The sequence below is a fragment of the Leopardus geoffroyi genome, chromosome D4 (genome assembly GCF_018350155.1).
Source record: "Leopardus geoffroyi isolate Oge1 chromosome D4, O.geoffroyi_Oge1_pat1.0, whole genome shotgun sequence".
Classification (NCBI taxonomy): domain Eukaryota; kingdom Metazoa; phylum Chordata; class Mammalia; order Carnivora; family Felidae; genus Leopardus; species Leopardus geoffroyi.
Genome location: NC_059342.1, coordinates 57,814,111 through 57,836,892, shown reverse-complemented (window position 1 = coordinate 57,836,892; position 22,782 = coordinate 57,814,111). Strand labels below are relative to the sequence as shown.

The window sequence follows — 22,782 nt, the reverse complement described above, 5'->3', positions numbered from 1 at the left end:
GTGAGTTTGCCTTTCTTCATTGAGCACAGAGCCTATCTATGTCCATCTTAGCTCACTACAGAGAGGATGACATCAACTTGGGATCAACTCCAACCTTTGTAAGTCAAGACTTGACCTAAAAATGAAACATACTTGTAGAGCAAAATTCCTTTTCAATATCACTAGTTTTGACTAAGAGAACTGTAACTAGTTTCTACCCAGATCTTTCCATAGGACTCTACAGGACTCCTTAGCTTCCCAAAGTGCTGCCATCAGAGAGCTTTCAGCTGGAAGTCTTCTTCAGGAATTAGCTAAAGAGTGCTCTTAGCTGAAGAGTGGACTCACATAAGGTCATGCCCCCTTCCTCAGGGCAGCCCATATCCAATGATTAACTGATGAAGAGATATAAATGTCTTACCCCCCCCCCCCCACTCAGGATAACTCTGAAAGGTGGCCCTACTGCCAGAGTTCCCCACAGGGTTGACTGAGGCCTTTGTTGAGACTACATCACAGGCCAACTCCTCCCTCTGCCCAATCTGGCTTTCTATCCCTCCCTTCCACCAGTGTTGATCCCAAGAGCACTCCCTAATAAACATGATGCACCTCAATCTCCATACCAGAGTCTGTTTCCTGGCAAACCCAAACCGTGTCATCATGCAAACTCCATTGCTTATGTAATACATATATTCTCTCTTCAGAATCTATGGACCAACCACCTCCCCCCTACCCCGCTGGCAATCATTACAAAACTCATGTAGAATAGTTGTGATGTGGGAAACAAAGGCAGAGAGAAATGTGGATAAAATTAAATATTCCTACAGCTTATAGCCCATTGACAAGTCCTTGAAACAGAGTGACCTTCCTCAAGGATCTCAGTTGCCTCCATGTTGACACTTTGCTGAGGAAAAAAAGGCAATCTTAGCTCAACCCCTCAGGATCCTGTGAGTCTTCTTTAGCATATGAAAATTCCTCTGGAAACTTCCTTTATCTCTACTCCCCCTAAGATATATGTTAGTGATCATTCTCCAAACATATGGGCCACTGATACACATCTAAAGGGTCTCATGACTAAGGTTTTACTAGAGAGTAGTAAACGACCTTATCCTAACAACAGCTAGCCCCTCAAGGTCCTGGAAACTTTGCTTCCAAATTCCTTAGAGACTTACGCTATTCCTAACCACCCCCCTGAAACTTGAAGGTATATAATCAGTCACCCATCGCAACCCCAGTGCAGCTCTTTCTGCCCATGGGTCCTCCCCATGCTTTAATAAAACCACATTTTTTGCACCGAAGACATCTCAAGAATTCTCTCTTGGCCATCAGCTCTGAACCCCTTCAAACTGCATCAGCTGTGTTAGCATCAGAAGCTTTAGAACCAGATATTAGTTAGTTTCCAATTCCTCTATTTATCAACTTACTTTGAAGTTTGTTTTATTTTTTTTTTAATTTTTTTTTAACGTTTATTCATTTTTGAGATAGGGAGAGACAGAGCATGAACAGGGGAGGGTCAGAGAGAGGGAGACATAGAATATGAAGCAGGCTCCAGGCTCTGAGCTGTCAGCACAGAGCCCCACACGGGGCTAGAACTCACGGACCGCGAGATCATGACCTGAGCCGAAGTTGGCCGCCTAACCGACTGAGCCACCCAGGCGCCCCTGAAGTTTGTTTTATATTGTAGTTAACCTCTCTGAAATTGGCTTACCACCCCTGTCCTGCCCACCTCCCTAGTTCAGTGTTTCCCATTCCCATTTTATTTGCCATGAACCACATAGAAAATAATGAATTTGTATGGCACCCTGGGATAAGTGGATGGGTCTACTCATGATGAAGGAAATTAACCTGGGGACTTAGGTCACAACATGTTCTGCTTAGTGACCCCAGGGGGACTCAGCTTGGCATATCTGGAGCCTATGGCATACTAACTAGAAAGCTCTGCCAGAGGCAGACATGTTTCTTCCTTAGCATATGATGAGAGGACAGTCATGCCCCTTCTGCTGGGCACAGATGATTGCATTCTTGACCAAAACAAAGCTAATCATATTTTCTCTCCAAGGAATATGAATGTGAATATAGAGACCCTTGTTAGTTGGCATAGGGCTCTTGAGCTGAGAGACCACATAACATAGGACTAACGTGGCCATGTGTCTTGCAAGAAAGAGAAAGCTGGTCTGCAGAGAAATGACAAATAAAATGCTCAAAGAGCATCATATAATACATGACCTAAGACTCAGAGAATTCCTCTCTCTTTAATTTTATGGAAAAATTTAAATCTAGAGAAAAGTAGAGAAGATAATAAAACAAATCCTTAGGAATTCATATCCAGATCCAACAATGATCCATTCATGACCAATCTTGTTCATCTATATGCCCATGAATTATTTCTCCCTTTCTTGAATTATTTTGAAACAAATCACAGATACCCATAGCATATCATCCTTAAGTATTTCTTTATTTACCTCTAAAAATGACTAATACTCTTATAAAATATAAATCAACCTTAATTCCTTGATATCATCAATTATCTAGGATTATATATTTCTCCAAATGTCTTATAAATGCTGTAATTATTTCAGTGTGTGTACTTAAACTAAAATCCAAATAAGACTACACGTTATGATTAGTTTGTTTTACTCTTTGGTTCCCTCTCCCCTCTCCAATGCTCCTCTTGCTTCCCCCTCCCCCTCTCCTTCTTAATTTCCTCTTAATTTGCTAGATCCAGCTCCCAGAACTCAGAGAAACATTTTACTTACTGGACCACTGATATGTTATAGAAGGATATAATTCAAGAATAGCCAGATGGAAGAGATGCATAGGGAAAGATATGAGAAAGCGTTCAGAGACTCCACTCCCTCCCCATTCTCTCCCATCTTCACATGTTTACCAACACAGAAGTTCTCTGAACCCCAACCTTTGAGGGTTTTTTGGAGGATTCATCACATAGGTGATGTATATGGGAAGGAATAAGAAGACAATCTTAATCAATGAGGTTAAGCAAAAATTCTGTAGAAATTATAAGTATGAATTTTATATACATATAAATATTTTATGTTTACACATATTATCTGTTCCCATTGAAAGGCCTAGAAACTATGAGAAACTCAAAAGCACCCTTGGCACCCAGATTGAGTTTCTAAATACCATTCCCCACTGAAAGAAATAAGAATTTCTTAAAGAAAATGACTATGGAGCTAATATTCAAAGTATGGAGAGGGCTTAAAGTTGTTAGAAGCAGTTAGTTAGGTTCTTAAGCATTTATTTTTAAAAATGTTTTATTTATTTTTGAGAGAGAGGGAGCACACACAAGAGTAGGGGTGTGTAAGTGGGAGAGGGAGACAGAGGATCCAAAGTGGGTCGGTTCTATGCTGACAACAGAAAGCCGGAACCAGGGCTGAAACTCAAAAACCGTGAGATCATGACCTGAGCTGAAGTTGGATGCTTCACCGAATGAGCCACGCAGGCATGCTAAAGCAATTAGTTAGGTTCTAACAGGATGCCTGGAAGCCACCAAACAGGAAGTCATGGCTAAAGTCAAAGGCCTATCCTGGCAGCACAGCAAAACAAAGCCATAAGAAACCAGATCAAACCAGACAGGCCCAAAATGGCTGACAAAGTCTCCTCCCTAAGGGTGCCATGACAGAAAACCCCTGACCAAGTAAGGAAGAAAAGTTATATAACCCACATTCCTGGAAGAGACCACCCTGCTTCCAAGAAAATCTCCACCTTCAAGTAATGAATATTCCACCCCTTTGTTAACAACTGTCAATTAAAGATGGAAATCCAAACTCCAGTGGGCATAGTTCCCCTTTAAGCTCACCCACTCTCACAACTAAAGAGTGTACTTTTACCTTAATAAACCCTCTTGTTTGTGCTGCTCATCTGCCGTGTTGTTTGTCCTTGAATTCTTTCTCATGATGAGACCAACAGGCCTCAGCAATATCTTTTGGATGGGCTGTGTCAGAGCCTGAGGTATCCCTAGTCCACCCACCAACAAAGTTATACCAACATAATAAAATGTTAAGAGCTAATGTGGACACAGCTCCTGTAAACAGCAGAAGTGAGTCAGGCTGTCCCTGCGATATGTTTCCCGATTCCTGTGTGGCTGTCAGTATTGGGGCCGATCATAATAGCTGAGGCAATGGTATGAGCCCTTCCACTTGATCCTGAGCTTTCCACAAGAGACCCAAGCTCACATGTGTCGTACTGAGGGGTGACAGTCTGTGGAAGAGTTGCAGGAGAAATCCAACTTGGGGAGAGAGAGAGACTCCAAACAAGACCCTCAAGGCATCTCAAAGCTCAGACTTTCTGAAACAGGAAGAGCGCAACAAAGGAAGGTATGTAGTTCAGACAAGTAAGATGGCAGATCCTCTCTGAATAGGGCCAGAAATTCTGAATTCTGCAAGCTGGTTCTGCTCAAGATAGATGTTTCCAGGGGCGCCTGGGTGGCTTGGTCGGTTAAGCGTCCGACTTCGGGTCAGGTCATGATCTCACGGTCCGTGAGTTCAAGCCCTGCGTCAGGCTCTGTGCTGACAGCTCAGAGCCTGGAGCCTGTTTCAGATTCTGTGTCTCCTCTCTCTCTGCCCCTCCCCTGTTCATGCTCTGTCTCTCTCTGTCTCAAAAATAAATAAACGTTAAAAAAAATTAAAAAAAAAAAAGATAGATGTTTCCAATATTTAAGAGCCACTTAGAAAAGACAGGTTTGTTAAACATTTGAAAAGGTGGAACCATAGCCAGAAGCTAGGTATCTGGGGTCAGCGGTGCTCTAGGTTTTAAAATCATGCTTCCTTATAATTTACACTGTTATTTATTTATAAAATACATAAATGTTCTCCTGTACCAAGATATTATATACATTATTAAATGTTTACAAAAATAGAAATTGAAAAAGATGGGATAAAAGTAAAAATATAAAAAGAAGGGTTAACATGGAGCAAAGGAGAAGTTAAGGGTAGGTCACAAATTCATTTACTAGTTTACTCAGCAGCTATTCATTGAATGCCTAATGTAAGCCAGGTTCAGTTTTTATACTTCAGATACGTTTGTAAACGGTGTAGAAAAAAATCCCTGCCTCTGTGAAAATTGCACTCTAGCAGATGGAAACAGACAAGATAAATGACTAACATAAATAAGAAAATAATAGGGGATGCTGGAAACTGCACAGAATCAGAACTGAGGCATAAAGGAGGACTGAACACATGCACCTAATTTTGCTCCCTCTTGCAACCCACAAAAACTATAGTTAACTTTTTTGGTTTTGTTTCATTTTTTTAAAGTGACAAAATCCACAAGATTAAGAAGAAGGGGGACAGCAGTGTGATAACATCCTGAAGGCTGGAAAGTGGATGTGGTCGTTTCCACTGCAGATCTAAAAGACCTACATCCTGAGCCAGAAACTAGGAGAGCACTGCACTGCAACCAGATCTCCAGCACTGAGCAGCCATTGCACCACATCCTCTAGGTCCAGGGGTGAAAGGGTGCTACTAAAACAGGAGGATTAGGCAAAAAAAAAAAAAATGTATAAGAAACAGAGTCCCTATACCCCCTCCCTCATCCCATGACATTGGCCAACTGTCCCTTACCGATCCCAACAAAAATTTCTTCTCTGGAGAAGATAAAACACATGATCGTAAGAAAGACTTCAAACAACAGGACATCACTTCTGCAATCAAGTGGACTTTTTCAGGCACACAGCTGCTATACCTATGAAACTCTCATGGCAAGAGCTAGGACCAGATTCATTTAGGACTCTCCCAATGCCCTGTAGAGGCCTAGCCTATGCTAGGAGTTCGTACTCTATGTGGTGGGACACAGACAAGAAGAAACTTTCTAGGTCACTTGATTCTTTCCAACCCCAAGATCCTGAATTTGGAAATGCCAGTGGTATTGAGCTACAAGGATCTGTCCTGTGTAGTGAGTTTCACACTCTCCTAGACCTATCATGGGTTCTACTGAGAGCTCTCACTGACTGGGGTTTATGTTAATTCTGGCAGGACCAGGATGACCTGTCCTCTCTAATGTTTTCCAATAGCTCAGTAGGATGGGTATAAAGGAAAGGAGGGGGAAGAAAGTATTTCTGGAGGGACTTCAAAATAATTGGATCTTGGGGACATAATCCCAGATGTATAAAGTTTCTAAACTTTGTCACTTCAGTTTCTAAACTTTAAATCACTTCAGGGACTAGAATAATCCCAGTAGCGGGGTGGAATTTAACTGGCTTCATGTACGTAATACACGGTCCTTTGTGGATTTTACCCAAACCCAGAACGAAGACCAGAAAACTTAGCTCTCATCCATTTCAGGTGCTAATTCCTCTGTCTGCTACTTTCAGATCAGATTGGCTATGTTCAGCCTCTGGACTATTCCAAGACCTCAGAAAAGTGGTGTTCTTTATTGACCTGTTTACAGAAAAGGTAAGGGAGAATTTGTAAAAGAATATGTAAACTCTTGCGAGCCCAGCCCAATTCCTGGCTTCATTCCTTGTGACTAAGTGGCATGGGGTGAACTTGAAGGAAAGAGAGAAGGACATCTTAGTGGTGGGACAGAAAGTGAAGAATGAGGAATTCATGAGATCATTTTGTCCCTGGATAGAATATCTCTAAATATATCCCATTCCAAAGAGCATATTAGGAAAACAGAGGCCCAGAGAGGAAAAGGGAGTTGATAATCCCCATGCATTGAGTGACTGGTGAAGTACAATTCTTTTGGTAAGTGCTCCAAAGAGCTTGGCAGGTGAGTGAAGGAATGCATGAATAAATATCCCAGGGGCCTGTGGACTGTGAGAGAGAACTAAAAAAGAGGAGGAAATTCGTATCTAAAATTGCTTGGATCAGCAATTGAGAATGAAGATCTGTTATTTCCACCAGACTTATGTCCCAAAAGAATAAAAATTCATACAAATGGAGTATAGCACTTCTCACAAAATTGATTAAAATGGATCAGCCACACATGGTATAGCCTGAAGTAAACATGTGATGTTAATCTTAAATGTGATTCAGAAAATTAAATCCAATTTTATGAAATGTCAAACACCTCCATGGGTAGCCAAATATCACAAAGTAGATTTTGACTAATTTCTCTGCATTTTATTAGAACAATGTAAAGAGACCCAGATTGCCAAGGCTGTTCTCCAGCTGCTCAGCAAGGCAAGTTTCCTCACTGGCTTTCTGGCCACTTTAGGCATCAGAGAATCATGAAGTTGGCTTTCTGAGGGAAGATACACCATGGAGAGATCCAATTGGACTTCTCCTGTGATGGGGTTCATTCTCCTGGGCCTCTCAGCCCACCCAAAGCTGGAGAAAACGTTCTTTGTGCTCATTTTACTGATGTACCTGGTGATCCTGCTGGGTAATGGGGTCCTCATCCTGGTCACTGTGTCTGTCTCCCGCCTGCACACGCCCATGTACTTCTTCCTGGGGAACCTCTCCTTCCTGGACATCTGCTATACAACCTCCTCAGTCCCCCTCATTCTCGACAGCTTCCTGACCCCCAGGAAAACTGTACCCTTCTCAGCCTGTGCTGTGCAAATGTTTCTTTCCTTCGCCATGGGAGCCACAGAGTGTGTGCTTCTGGGCATGATGGCATTTGATCGCTATGTGGCCATTTGTAACCCCCTTAGGTACCCTGTGGTCATGAGCAAGGCTGTCTACGTGCCCATGGCTGCCAGCTCCTGGGCAGCTGGAAGCACGACCGCCATGGTGCAAACATCCTTAGCAATGCGGTTGCCCTTCTGTGGTGACAACGTCATTAACCACTTCACCTGTGAGATCTTGGCTGTCCTGAAGTTGGCCTGTGCTGATATCTCCATCAATGTGATCAGTATGGCAGTAGCCAATGTGATCTTCCTGGGGGTCCCAGTTCTGTTCATCTTTATCTCCTACATCTTCATCCTCACCACTATCCTGAGGATCCCCTCAGCTGAGGGGAGGAAAAAGGCCTTCTCCACCTGCTCTGCCCACCTCACAGTCGTGGTGGTCTTCTATGGGACTATCCTTTTCATGTATGGGAAGCCCAAATCCAAGGACCCCCTGGGGAGAGACAAGCAGGACCTTTCAGATAAGCTCATCTCCCTCTTCTATGGGGTGGTGACCCCCATGCTCAACCCCATCATCTACAGCCTGAGGAACAAGGACGTGAAGGCCGCCGTGAGGAACCTGGTATTTCAGAAACACTTCATCCAGTGATGGTGGAAGGGTCATGATAGATCTCTATTATATAATTTCTCTCACCTAAGTGTCTCAGGGGATAAGAAAAAGTGCCAATTTCATCAAGGGTACATAGACAAAACTAATGACACAGAAGGCTTTATATGAATAGGAAGTATTTAATAGGACTTTTCTACCCCATTCTATAAGCAATTCTACAAAGGTATATGCTATTGGTCAAGCCTTATAGTTATCTATCTCTGTGATGCATTACTGAACTTATTGATGTCCAGGAAAGTAATTTTCCAGTTTTATTTTTAACTGACAAAAAGCTCTAGTCTAGGGGTACCTGGGTGGCTTAGTCGATTGTCTGATTTCATTTCAATTCGAGTCATGATCTCACAGTCTGTGGGTTTGAGCCCTGTGTCAGGCTCTTTGCTGACAGTGTGGAACCTGCTTGGGATTCTCTCTCCCTCTCTCTCTGCCCCTCCCCAGCTTGTGGGCTCTCTCTCTCTCTCAAAATAAATAAGCAAACATTAAAAAAAAAAAAGCTCTAATCAATAGATCTGTAATTCATTTGCTCCTTGGCCTCTTTCTTTGAACATATTTGGATGGGTCCTTGATTCATGTTACCTTTCAACACATCTTACTCCATATTAAACAAAAGTAATATTTTTATCTTTATCCTCATTGTTTCTTTCTCCTTATTTTCATATTAATTCCTCAAATTGTTTCCTGAATTGTTCTCTTCCTATGTCTCCATAATTAACCTCTTATCCTTAATCATAGTCCCTACCAGAAAATCATTCACGCTTTTGGAGCAAAGAAGAGGGTGAGTAGGTTGTGGCAAAACTGATACCAGGGTCAAAGGCTCTGGCCTTTTTTCTTTCCCCTTTTTGAAGATGTTATTCATCCCTGGCTTCTGTCCCTGGATAGCAGTGGCCTCCCATAGGTCATCAGAGTGATTTGGAAACAGAGATGTATTTAGGAGAATCAAATGAATTCTATTAATTTCCTGACCTAGCTTGACCAACCATGCAGCCAAGTGACCATCGTGGCATGACACTACATGGCAGTCAGATGGAGAAGAAGGTGATGTTCACCAGGAGACATCTAAGAGTCATCCGCATGATTGGTGAGGAATTCCAAGCCAGTTCCCAATAGTCATCAATCTAGAAGTCCAGCTAAAAGAATGAGTGGAATAGAAAACTTCTGTTAGCTGACATGAACTTTTAATCCAATAGGGAGGAAATAAACTAACCATAAAACAAACAGCCTTTGCTGACAAAGAGTTATTGCAAAAAGATAGTTAAGCGCAGTGAAGAAAAGTCTCAGTGGAACTCGGGAGGCTACGGAGTCAATAAAACAAAAGCAGTTTGCCAAAGAGAAGCTAAAAGAAAAGGTGACTGGGAGATAAAAACATGACCCTAGGGGGAAAAATCCACATTATTTATCAAATAAAACTCAGTAGAAAGTATTTAAAAGTAGATAAAACAATGCTTAAAATGAATTTTTACATTAAAAATAACTTAAATTTCTCTCCTAGTCTTCAGAGGGAAAAAAAAGGGAGGGTTCAGTTATTCGAGAAAAGATGAGAGACATAAAAGATAGACCAGGGGGATCCATTATGTAATTCTTGAGGAGAAAACAGAGCAGATAAAAAGCAAATAGTAATTAAGGAGGAGAAAAAACATTCCGCTGAACAGATAAAAGTTTCATTCACAAAAGTTTCATGAATCACCAGGTAAGAATTGTAGCAAAAGACACACCTATATACAGTCGATACAAGGATAATTTTTGATTCTCATCTATGTTAAAATAATTCTATAGACTTTTCCACAGAAGAAAAGCATATTTTCTAACAAGGGATAGGAATCTGGCTGCCATTGGCCTGTTTTTCCGTTACCCTAAATGTAGATGCCAGTGGAACAAGGTTTTCTGAGTTCTGACAGAAATGGGCTGTGAGTCCTGAATTCTATGCACCCTGACCATTGCACAAATGTAAGACTTGAAAAGACATTTTTGGCACGTGCACACACAGAAAGCACGTACCCCTATAATCTCTTTCTGAAAAAGAAGTTTTATTTATAAAGTTCTCCCAACAAATAGTTTAAAATAAATAATTGAACGAATGTGACAGATATGGTATGTAAGACGCTAATGATCGAATGCTTAAGAATAATAAAGTCTTGGGGCGCCTGGGTGGCGCAGTCGGTTAAGCGTCCGACTTCAGCCAGGTCACGATCTCGCGGTCCGGGAGTTCGAGCCCCGCGTCAGGCTCTGGGCTGATGGCTCAGAGCCTGGAGCCTGTTTCCGATTCTGTGTCTCCCTCTCTCTCTGCCCCTCCCCCGTTCATGCTCTGTCTCTCTCTGTCCCAAAAATAAATAAACATTGAAAAAAAATTAAAAAAAAAAAAGAATAATAAAGTCTAATGAACTCTTGATACCAAATTTGCCAAGACAAATATATGAATTATTAGAAAACACATAGAGGGAAACACTGATAACAAAGCAATGGTATAACTCCAGTTACAATTCTAGATGACTTTATTAAGCTGAGAAATTAAGAAAGAGAAGTAAAGATACAACCCATTTAAGGTTTCATCTTATGAAGGATGTATCAGGAAGGGGGATCTTATAAGTATAATTCACTGCATTGATACTGAAATACAAGTCTTAATATGCTTGTTGAAATTTTAAGAGACAAGACGAGTAGAAAAGCATTAGGATGAAGACTTTTGAAAGAATTAGAGGATTGTGAATGAACAAAAAAAGTTGATCAAATGAAAAAAAAAGTCATTTATTGAATCTGAGTAGATTAAAATCATTGTATATTAAACAAATGATACACATTACCCAGTTTTTGTTTGTTTGTTTTTTTAATTTTTTTTTCAACGTTTATTTATTTTTGGGACAGAGAGAGACAGAGCATGAACGGGGGAGGGGCAGAGAGAGAGGGAGACACAGAATCGGAAACAGGCTCCAGGCTCCGAGCCATCAGCCCAGGGCCCGACGCGGGGCTCGAACTCACGGACCGCGAGATCGTGACCTGGCTGAAGTCGGACGCTCAACCGACTGCGCCACCCAGGCGCCCCCATTACCCAGTTTTTAAAGGAGTTTCAGGGTTTGTAACATTAGGAATGTTAGATCTATTGCAACCGTTTTATTAATAGATTCAAGCAGAAAAAGTGATCTCATTGACAAATGTTGAGAAGTCATTTGATAACATTTAATATTTATTTCTGACTTTTTAAAAGTAGCAGACTTGAATAGAGGAAACCATCCCTGACATGAAAGAAAATATCAGAACGTCGGCCTGTAGCATGTCTACAACTTGGATTAGAACACCTGCTTTCAATGTCTACATCATTCTGCAGAGTCTAACTAATTAGATGAGACCAGAAAAATAAAGGACAAAAATAATGAAAAGAAGAAGAAAAAAAAAAGAAAACTATTCACAGATGTTGTTCAACTACAAAAATTTTAATCAAATGTCAAAGCTACTAGAAGTAGTAGGAAAGTACACTAGAGTGGTTGTACATAATTCACAGCAGTCACAAAAATTTTTAAATACCTTGGGAAAATATATAAAGAAGAATAAAAGAACTATATGAATATCATGTATTTATAATCACACACGAACAGAAGAAATAAAGAAACAGTTTCATTTTGGAGGAAGGAAGTGCCCTGAATGTAAGATTTAGGACATTTAACTATCCTCCAAGTGCTCTCATTCAAAGCCTTTCTCCCCCTTGCCAACAGGTTGGGATGAGCCATGCTCCATTCACTTTCCCATCCTTAGAGCAAGCACATGCTGTTAGTTGGGAAAGAAGGTTCAAGCTCAGGGCTTGGAGGCAAAGGTGAAGGCTCACTGACCTAAAGGTTACAGAAGCAAAGAAAACCAGCCTCTATTCATCCCTTGCTTTTGGAGATAACCAAGGAGTCTAGAACAGACCACTGACAAATGGAGGTTTTCAGAGCTCTGCTTATGTGCTGATTAATTTCCACCTCATTACAATCAGTGACCATTTATCTCAGGTTAGGATGATGTCTTAAATCTTCAAGAGATTACAGCAGCCAATGAAATTTATTACAAACATGATTAAATCAAGCAACACAGATAATCACAGATAACAGGTCAAGAATGTAATCACCCAAATAGCTTAAATCAGAGCATTTCAGATGCTGGACTGCAGGAAAGGACCAAGTGTGGAAGCAGGACCTGACTGCTTCTTCCAACAGAATGCCAGGAAGGAATGTAGGAGTGGGGGAGGGGTTGCAGAGATGCTGTCCCAGCTGCAGGTTCCATGCTTACCTCTGGTGTTTGCAGAGTTGAACTGAGTGTCCCTCAAAATTCTTTAATGGTATCAAGATAAGTATTATGAGGGTCAAACAAAATTTGATCTATACCCAGATTTGGCTAAAGGTTGCAAATTTGCAATGTCCACTATAAGCACTCATAAGACACACCTGAACCCCCTAAGAATGCCATCACAGAGGTCAGCTATATCCTGTACTGTGCACCTATTATTTTGGGTGTTGGGGGGAACTGCTCGCTCTCACTCTTATGTGATTCTAATGAGGCTGCCAATCATAGTACACCAGCTCTTGGCACAGCAATCGGGTCTAATGGAAGTCATGTAACCTAAGTCAAACTAACCAGAGCCATTCCTCAGGAAATTTCTAATTGGAGCATGCAGAGAAAGGGTCTTGTATTAGCTCTCTATGCTGCATGGAGGATCATCACTAACTTAGTGGCTTAAAACAATACACATTTATAATCTTGCGGTTTTGTAAGTCAGGAGTTCAACCAAGTCCTCCACAAGGCTGCTGTGTAGGTGTTGGCCAGGGCTCGGTTCTCACCTGGAGACTCAAACAGAAGACTGTGAATTAGGCTCTTGACAACTCTCTTCCCTATCACATGAGGAAATCTGTCCACCAGCGTTTAAAATGAAGCCAGGAAAAAACAAGTAGAGATAAGAAACAGATGGAGAGACCCAGGGTCCTAATGACATGTAGAGTCCCTAATTCCAGCTATGCCTGAGACTGAATCCACCCTTGAACTTCTCAGTTGTATGAACATTAAAGTTCTTTTTGGGATTAAGCCGGTTGGAATAAGTTTTCTGTCTAGCAGCCTAGGAAGTCTTAACAATTACAAAGCCCAGAGAAAAGCATCTTTATATGGTCTCCCTCTCTTGCTGACCACTGCATTCTCCATCTGCAATTCTACATTTATATAACATGGTAGGTCATTCTCAGTTGAGATACAAGAAACTGCAAACCAGTCTTGGTCAAATCCCAGGCTCTTTTTCAAATAAAAGAAAAGGAATAAACTCCTTTCAGGCCTATACTATCCATGAACATAGATGCAAAATCCTAAATTGAATGTGGCATCAGAGGAGACTGAGCAAGGACATGGGACTTTTTTTTTTTAAACATTTATTTTTGAGAGACAGAGAGAGAGCGTGAGCACAGGAGGGGCAGAGAGAGAGGCAGACACCGAATCCAAAGCAGGCGCTCTGAGCTGTCGGCACAGGCCCGACGTGGGGCTCAAACTCACAAACTGCAAGATCATGACCGAGCCAAAGTCGGACGCTTAACCAACTGAGCCACCCAGGCGCCCCAGAGACATGGGACTTTTATCTCCGTTAAGTTGTAAAAAAAATCTCCACTTTGCAGTGTCAGTGGAGAGCATGTGGGAAGCCTAGACTTTCATCCCCAACCCTGCATAATGAGGTGCCCCTTTTCCTTCCCACTTGGGTGGTATCAGAGAGGGTCTAAAGGAGAGTCAGAACTGGTGCCTATGGTAATGAGGCCACCCTTCTTATGGTGTCAGTGGAGGACATGGGAGTAGTAACTATATACCCTTGCCCCTGCCAGCCAGGAAGGAATCAATCAGCAGAGCTCTAGTGGGGAGCTGAAATTCATCCTCTCTAGCAGCAAGGGGGATCTCCTCCACCAGGGAAGGACAGGCTGGTTCAATAAGCAAAGATCAGTCAATGCAATCTGTCGTATTAACAAGCTAAATTAAAAAAAAAAAAAAACTGACATGAGTGAAACAGGAAAAGCATTTGAAAAACCAATGCCCATTCATGGTGAAAAACAAAACAAACAAACAAACAAACAAACAAAAAAAAAAACCTTTCAACATTGAATTGGAGGTCCCAGCCAGTGCAGTAGGCCAAGAGACAAGTCTAACAATTTTGAAGGAAGAAAAAAACTTTCATTGTTCACTGGTGTTATTATTGCCTACTATATAGAAAATCTAAAATAACTTGAAGATATATTATAAATATTTAAAAGAGTTGGGGCGCCTGGGTGGCTCAGTCAGTTAAGCATCTGGCTTCAGCTCAGGTCATGATCTCGCAGTTTGCGAGTTTGAGGCCCACACTGGGATCTCTGCTGACAGCTCAGAGCCTGGAGCCTGCTTCAGATTCTGTGTCTCCCTCTCTCTCTGCCCCTCCCTCACTCAGGCTCTGTCTCTCTCTAGCAAATAAATAAAACCATTAAAAGAATTTTATAAATATTTAAAAGAGTTTAGCAAGGTTCCTCAACACTAAATCAATATACAAAAGCAAATATTGTATTTCTATATTCTACCAACAGATTATGAAATATTTTTAAAGACATAAAGAAATATAAATATATGTATTGGGGTGCCTAGGTGGCTCAGTCAGTTAAGCATCCAACTTCAGCTCAGGTCATGATCTCATGGTTCATGGGTCCGAGCCCTGTTTTGGGATCTGTGCTGACAGGTTGGAGCCTGGAGACTGTTTCGGATTCTGTGTCTCCCTCTCTTTCTGCCCCTCCCCCACTCATGTTCTGTCTCTCTCTCTCTCTCTCTCTCTCTCAAAAATAAACATTTTAAAAAATTAAAAAATATATATATGTATTTATATATTTAAATATAAAAATTAATATATTTATGTTAAAATATAAATATCCTCATACAGGGTTAAATCTGACAAAAGATCTCCAAGACCTTCATGCATAAAAGTATAAATTATAACATGTTTTGAACAATATTAAAACAGAGAAATATTTCCATTTAATGGGTTGGAAAATTCAATATTATGGAGATATTAGTTCCCCTCAAATTGATCTATAGAATAAATGTAAAACCAATTTATACATTCCCAAAATAATTACTGTAGAATTCAAGAAGTTGGGTCCATAATTTATATAGAAGAACAAAGAATTAAAAACAGTCATCACACATTTGAAGAAGTATTGGGTGGGGATAAAGGGACTCACCCTGCAAGATATCAAAGTATACTAAAAAGCAATATTAATTAGGGCAGTGTGGCATCAACACAGGAACAGACAGGTAAGCCATTTGGAAAAGGATAGAGATCCCAGAAATGAACCCCTTCATGTCTGGACATTTGATGTATAACAGAGAAGCTATTACAGATCACTAGAGAAAGGATGGGTCACAGATGTAGGCAGGACAATTGGACATATGTGTACCAAGGAGAAGTATATAAAATATTTATAGTAGCATTCAACTAGGAGGCAACCCAATTATCCTTTGAAGTAGAATGTATAATTAGCTGTGCTACATTCATATAATGGAATTTAGCAATATAAATTAATGAATTTAGTTACACTCGTAAATATGAATGAGCCTCACAAACATAATATTGACAGAAGCAGCAAGTTAAAAAGAATACCTACAAGCAATTGAATTGATATGGAGTTTAGAAAGAGGAAAGCTTAAACTATACTGTTTAAGGATGTATACACAAATGATAAACTCATGAAAAACAAGGAAATGATTATAACTAAAATTGGAATGTGGCTGTCTCTGGGAGGAGAGGAGGAGGATGGACAGGGAAAGAATACCCAGGGAGCTTCCAAGGTACTGGCAGTGTCCTACTCCTTAAATTAGGATATCATTGCTTTCCTTTATTCTTTCAATTAAAAATATGTGTTTTATATACCTTCATATGCATTTACATGTGTGTGCTATATTTCACATTTTAAATTGTTTTAAATATCTAAAGTATTAAATAGTACAATGTGATATCACTTCTCATCTCTAAATTAGCAAAGACCAAAAGAAGTTCTTGAGAGAGCAAAGTAATATGTTATCAGAGGGTGGAAAACAGACATTCTCATAAGCTGATGATAGGAATTTGTAAACTTGTCAATATTACAAATGTACATAAACAGATATGTTTTTACCACATGTGCTAAATTATGAATATGCAAAGATATTTGTTGTAACATTGACTGTAATAGCATAAGATGGGGGGAAACTGGAAGATCTAAAAGTCTATCAATATAAGATTGGTTAATTAAATGATGACACATTCTTAACACTGGAATACATACAGCCATTTAAAAGAATGAGGCAGGGATGCCTGGGTGGTTCAGTTGATTGAGTGTCTGACTTTGGCTAGGTCATGATCTCACAGTTTGTGGGTTTGAACCCTGCTTTGCACTGACAGATTCTCTGTTTCCCTCTCTCTCTGTCCCTCCTCCACTCATGTTATCTCTCTCTCTCAAAAATAAATAAACATTAAAAAGAAAGAAAGAGAAAGAAAGAAAGAAAGAAGAAAGAAAGGAAGAAAGAAAGAAATATAAAACATGTATAAAAATGATATATTTTCCAGATATATAGCTCCAATATATATTAACTGAGAAAATCAAGATATTAAAACAGTGTATATTTGCGCAAAATTTGTCACTGTCTTCATATCTTGCTTTTCTCACTGACCAATATCCATAGAATATTTCTGGGAAAAAAAAGCATACAAGAAATTGCTAATACTGGTTGCCTCAAAGGAACATAACTAGGTGACGAGAAAAAGACTTAATTTTTATTATACATTCTTCTATACCTTTTACATTTTGTTTCAGGTACAAGTAATGCCTACTAATGTGGTGACAATCATGAGGAAGAGGAGGAGGAGGATATCCAATGATGATAAAGAGAATCAGATGTATTGAGACTGAAATACTAGCTCTGGATTTTACAAGAGATGTGGTCTTTGCTAAACTGTTTAACTTTTTAAAGTTAAAAATTTTAAGTTATGGGAGAAAGTATTTGCAAACAACATATTTGATAATATATTCGGTTAATATCCAAAATATATAAAGAACACATATAACTCAACATCAAAAAAAAAAAAAAAACCCACAAATAATTGGATTAAAAGTGGGCAGAGGACCTGAATAGACATTTCTCCAAAGATGGCCTACAGATGGCTAACGGACACATGAAACGATGCTCAACATCACTCATCATCAGGGCAATGCAAATTAAACCCACCATGAGATACCACCTCACACCTGTCAGAATGCCTAGGATCAAAAAGACAAGAAAAGGCACGTGCTGGAGAGGAAGTGGAGAACGTCTTAAAACCAGTGTTTGTGAAGCATTCGTCACAGTGACGGGCACAAGGGAGCCGCTCAACGAACGCAGCCAATCCTGCTACTGCTGTTAGACATTTATCCTGCTTCCCCATTCTGGATATCTAGGACTTCGACATAGGGACAAAGTACGCCGTCCCCGAATCGAGCACTGGCTTCTCTGAGACCCCAGGGAAAGCTCTGGAGGAAGCCAGCATCTGCTGTATGCTCTTGTCCATCTCCCCTTGACCGTGTCCCAGTCATTACCTCTAACTGGGACAGGGTGTGTGGTCCCTGGAGGCCCCAGGTATGCTTAGGGCCTGTACGCCATGCACATTTGACATTCCAAACTTTAAATTGCTTCTGGGACTAACAGGGTCCCTGTAGAGTTCACAGCTGCTGCCCGAGGACTCCTTTCACTGCTGGGGAAGAGGTACCATTGGGATTTCTGTGCCTCACATCAGGATGACAGGTGCTCTCCACAAAGAGTCTGTAGCTGAGACACGCGGTCAGCCTGCACGGCTAGGAGGAAGGATGGGAGAGAAACACCAGCAGGAGCTAACATTGCCGTAGGGATTTAGCGGAGAGAAGAAGAAAGAGGGTCTCAGAGGTCAAGGAAATCCAGCAGGGGAGTGTGTGGTGTCTTTCTCTGGCATCCAGGGTCTGGCCCAGGGCACAGTGGGGAGTTGAGAACTGTGTCCGGGATCAGGAGACTCAGACAAGTGGCTGCAAGCAGGATGCAGGTAGGGAGCACTGGGCTGTGGTGGGGACAGAGGTGGTGGCCATGACTTTTGCCGAGCATTTTCCAAAGATGGACTTTCCTCCTCACCCTGCCTCTGCTCTAAGAAACCTCCAGCTGCAACTGACTATGAGCAGCAGATGCTGGAGCGGGGAGGAGCAGCTGAGGCTAAGCCCAGGCAGTCCCTTGTGCTCTGCAGAGCTCACCAGTGACCAAGCCCCTGCCTTGACACTGCTGCTCAGTCCTCTCCGGGAGGAGCCCAGAGCCCAGGGAAAGAGGCAGCCATGTTCCCATCCCCATCCTGCTGAGATTTCCCGGAAGACTGAGCCTTCCTCAGGGTCAGAGGGTGAGCAAGACAGGCAAGCTGGGACCCAACCCTGTCTGATTCCCATTCCGTGGCTAGTTCTTTCCATTTTTCTCACTTTCTTCCTATAGATACAGTAGTTTCCTCTTTTACACAGGGGATACATCCCAAGACCCCCAGTAGATCCCTGAAACCGCGGATAGTACTGAACCCTGTGTATACTGTTTCTTCCTATACACACATGCCTATGATGAAATTTAATTTATAAATCTGGCACAGTGAGAAATTAACAATAACCAGGAATAAAATAGAACAATTGTAACAAATTTATTATAATAAAAGCTATGTGAATGTGGTCTTTCTCTCAAAATATCTTATTATGCTGCACACTGCCCCCCCCATTCTTCTTGCGATGATGCAAGATGATAAAATGCCCACACGATGAGATGAGGTGAGGTGAGTGACCTAGGTGTTGTGAGGCTACTACTGACCTCACCATACTCAGAAAGACCATCTTCTGCTTCCAGACCACACCTGGAGGTGGTGGTGGGGCAGGAAGTGAAACTTCTGAATGCAAAATGTCGGTAAGTAAGACGGGGGGGGGGGGTATTACTGTACTGAGAATTTTTTCCCCAAATACAATTTGTGCCCATAATATTAGAAAATTGGATAATACTGAAGATGTAAAAGAGGAACCCCCTCCCCCTAGTGATTCTTCTATAATTTCTTGTGAGTCACTTTTATCAATACATATTGTTCACCTAATTGAGATCATAACAGTGTGTACAATTTTGTATTCTCCCTTTGAATTTATTGTTGTAATGTAATAATGTAATAGTGTAAAAATTATAAATGTAACTTTAATGTCTAACATTCCATTATATGAAGCGGTATCATTAGGTATTTATTGGTAGACAGTTATTTTGTTTCCTATGTTCATTCACAAAGATGGCTGTGATAAATGCCTTTATTGAGAGATACTGGCCCTCCACTCATTGAATCATTAGAACTTTCTCCCAGGGGTGGAACTGCTGAGTTATGTGGGCTTTCCAGGTTTTTCCTTTTTCTAGGCAAACTGCTCTCCAGAGAGGCCATAGAACAGTGTATAGAGGCAGTATGACGGTTTATAGGCTCCTAACTACCTCGTGTTCCCTTCCCTTCCTCGCTCTCCCAGGTGGACATCTGCCCAGTTGGGGCTGTAGGTGTCAGAGCTCCTGGTTTTCTTCCATCCCAACTCTCCTCCAAAGCCTGATACAGCCCTATTTCCAGCTGGCCATATCTTGATGGGAGACCAAGCATTCAGATCTCCCCACCATGTGTGCGCATGAGCACACACACACACACACACACAACCCATACCACACATGCAAAGGAGCAGGCAGTCACCTTCACCAAAGTCTGACAGAGTTGGGACACTCTGGGGAGCACCTGTTCAGCCTTTTCATGATGCACATGGGAAACAGGCTTAGGGACTTGCTCCAGTCACCCAGAACACCCATGTCACGGGCAGGGGCAGGTCCCAGAGCTCTGGGCTCAGTGCACAAGATCTTCCTAGTCGTTCTGTTCACTCCAATTGAACCAGCTTTCATTCAGCACTGCTCCATGCTGGGCACTAGGACTTCCATGGCTGCAGCTCTCACACGGGGCAAATCCCGTGCAGCACTCGTGGCCACAGCACATCGTTCACGGGCAGACGCTTCTGTGTGCACAGCCCCGGCTCGTGGGTGTAGACAGGATGGCTTCTCTAACAGAAGCCACTGCCCTTGGCCTCTGAAATCACAGCATATCCTTGTCACTATGGAATCCTGCTTGTGGCACCAACTGTAATGTTTACTTTTCATTTTCTGGAAGGGCTGGGAGAGCCACTGGGAGGAGTGGGAGATAAGCTGGGGCAGAATTCCATGGTGAAGCAGCTTACACACACACACACACACACACACACACACACACACACACACGCTCACACGCACACACACACACGCACCATTGCAATTAAGAAAGAGCTATAGAAATATTATGAATGAGGATTCTGAATATAGAGTCTGGGCAATTGCAGCTGAGAGCCTGGAAATCCTGTATACAAAGGCAGACAGGTCTTCCTATAAGCTAGCTGCTTGTGTAGAACACAAGAATGGAGGCAGAGAGCCAGAATATTACCCAAGAATAAAGTATAAACATAAAAGGACAAAGAAAAAACATTCCGTAGTCACCCCTGGCTAAGAATGTCACCAAGATTCTAATGAGCTGGGATTAGAAGTCAATGCCACATAACCTGCTGTCTGATGACTGTAGTCAGCATGGTTATTGAGAATTGTGTTAAAAAAAAAAAATTTAAAAAGAGAACGATTCTGTGTCTCCCTCTCTCTCTGCCCCTCCCCCGTTCATGCTCTGTCTCTCTCTGTCCCAAAAATAAATAAACGTTGAAAAAAAAAATTTAAAAAGAGAATTGTGTTAACTGGCCAGTGAGCTGCAAGTTGCCATTCCATAGTGTGGGTTCCATCACTCCAGTCAATCCTTGTGTTGGCTTCATAAAGTTCTGCCCCCTAAGGAACCTCCCCCCAATTTCTATTAGTGTGTGTGAAAATAGGCAGATCCCAGTTCAGATGACAGTCAAGTCTGTGTTGCTGAGGCTGGGTAGGCTGAGGAAGCAATCCTCGTTATGGCTGAGCCTTTACCTGGGCTTCATTCCGTCTGGATGTGGGTTAACACTTTTATACAAGTTGCTTCCAAACGTTAATAAAGTTTACAGAAGCTTAAAACTTTGCCCATTCTAAGAATTGGATCAGCTTGGGGATTCTCCTCTCTGAGAATCTAAGAGAGCCCAGATTAGGTGAAATTTCTATAGAAAGAAATAATTTACATCATTTTCCAGCTGTTGATCATAAAACAGAGGAAAAGTCCTCCTTGACTGGGGATTAGCTCTACTGGGCTCCAGTCCCGCCTCTATCAGCAACTTGCTCAGAAGACTCAGACAGGTCACACCCCTCTCTGGGCCTCAGTTGCTTTTTCGGGCCATGAGAGGATGAAACATCAGAAAAACCCCTCGCACACGGTCGGCTGGAACATTTGAGGCTTTTCCTTGGTGCTAGCCTACTCTAAGCTCTGTTGTGCTCTACCCCCGACCCTCTCTCATCTAAAAGCTAAGGACACTCCCACTTACTGTCTCTTACTGCCATTTTTCTCTTACACACGCATGCTCTCCTCTTATGTAGCAGAGACTTGATGGCATACTAGATGCCTGAGACTCTTCTCAAGAAAGCCTGATGTGCTGCTTTTGTACTTTGCTGATGACAGAAGGGATATCACATGGAAAAAGCCAACTGGTCCTCCCCCGTGGTGGGGTTCATTCTCCTGGGACTCTCAGCCCACCCAAGGCTGGAGAAAACATTCTTTGTGCTCATCCTGTCTATGTATCTGGTGATCCTGCTGGGCAATGGGGTCCTCATCCTGGTGACCATCCTTGACTCCCGCCTGCACACGCCCATGTACTTCTTCCTGGGGAACCTCTCCTTCCTGGACATCTGCTACACAACCTCTTCCATCCCTCTAGTCCTGGATGGCTTCCTCACTCCCAGGAAAACCATCTCCTTCTCAGGCTGTGCCATGCAGATGTTCCTCTCCTTTGCCATGGGAGCCACAGAGTGTGTGCTCCTGGGCATGATGGCGTTTGATCGCTATGTGGCCATCTGTAACCCCCTGAGATACCCTGTGGTCATGAGCAGGTCTGTCTATGTATCCATGGCTGTCAGCTCCTGGGCAATTGGCGGGGCTGCTTCTGTGGTACACACATCCCTGACGATTCAGCTGCCTTTCTGCGGGAACAACGTCATCAACCACCTTGCCTGTGAGATCCTGGCTGTCCTGAAGTTGGCCTGTGTTGACATCTCCATCAATGTGATCAGCATGGGAGTGACAAATGTGATCTTCCTGGGGGTCCCAGTTCTGTTCATCTCCGTCTCTTATGTCTTCATCATTGCTACCATCCTGAGGATCCCTTCAGCTGAGGGGAGGAAAAAGGCCTTTTCTACCTGCTCTGCCCACCTCACTGTGGTGGTCATCTTCTATGGGACCTTATTTTTCATGTACAGGAAGCCCAAGTCTAAGGATCCCCTGGGGGCAGACAAAGAGGACCTTTCAGATAAGCTCATCCCTCTCTTCTATGGGGTGGTGACCCCCATGCTCAACCCCGTCATCTACAGCCTCAGGAACAAGGACGTGAAGGCTGCTGTGAGGAACCTGGTGGCTCGGAAATACTTCACCCAGTGA

At 42.2% G+C, this 22,782-nt stretch overlaps 2 protein-coding genes across 3 annotated transcripts; both read left to right on the top strand.

Moving 5' to 3' along the window:
* Positions 1-7,196: 7,196 nt before the first annotated feature.
* On the top strand, positions 7,197-8,156 carry LOC123592837 (olfactory receptor 13C7-like). The gene has a single exon (XM_045468226.1). The coding sequence runs from the start codon at positions 7,197-7,199 to the stop codon at positions 8,154-8,156; it is 960 nt and encodes a 319-aa protein (XP_045324182.1).
* Positions 8,157-17,154: 8,998 nt separating this feature from the next.
* LOC123592810 (olfactory receptor 2S2-like) lies at positions 17,155-22,782 on the top strand. 2 transcript variants are annotated; one of them, XM_045468186.1, is made up of 2 exons: positions 17,155-17,164; positions 21,833-22,782. In XM_045468186.1, the coding sequence occupies exons 1-2, from the start codon at positions 17,155-17,157 to the stop codon at positions 22,780-22,782; spliced, it is 960 nt and encodes a 319-aa protein (XP_045324142.1). The 2 variants fall into 2 exon arrangements, with proteins under 2 accessions (XP_045324142.1, XP_045324141.1); XM_045468185.1 differs by lacking the exon at positions 17,155-17,164 and having other exon boundaries at positions 21,823-22,782.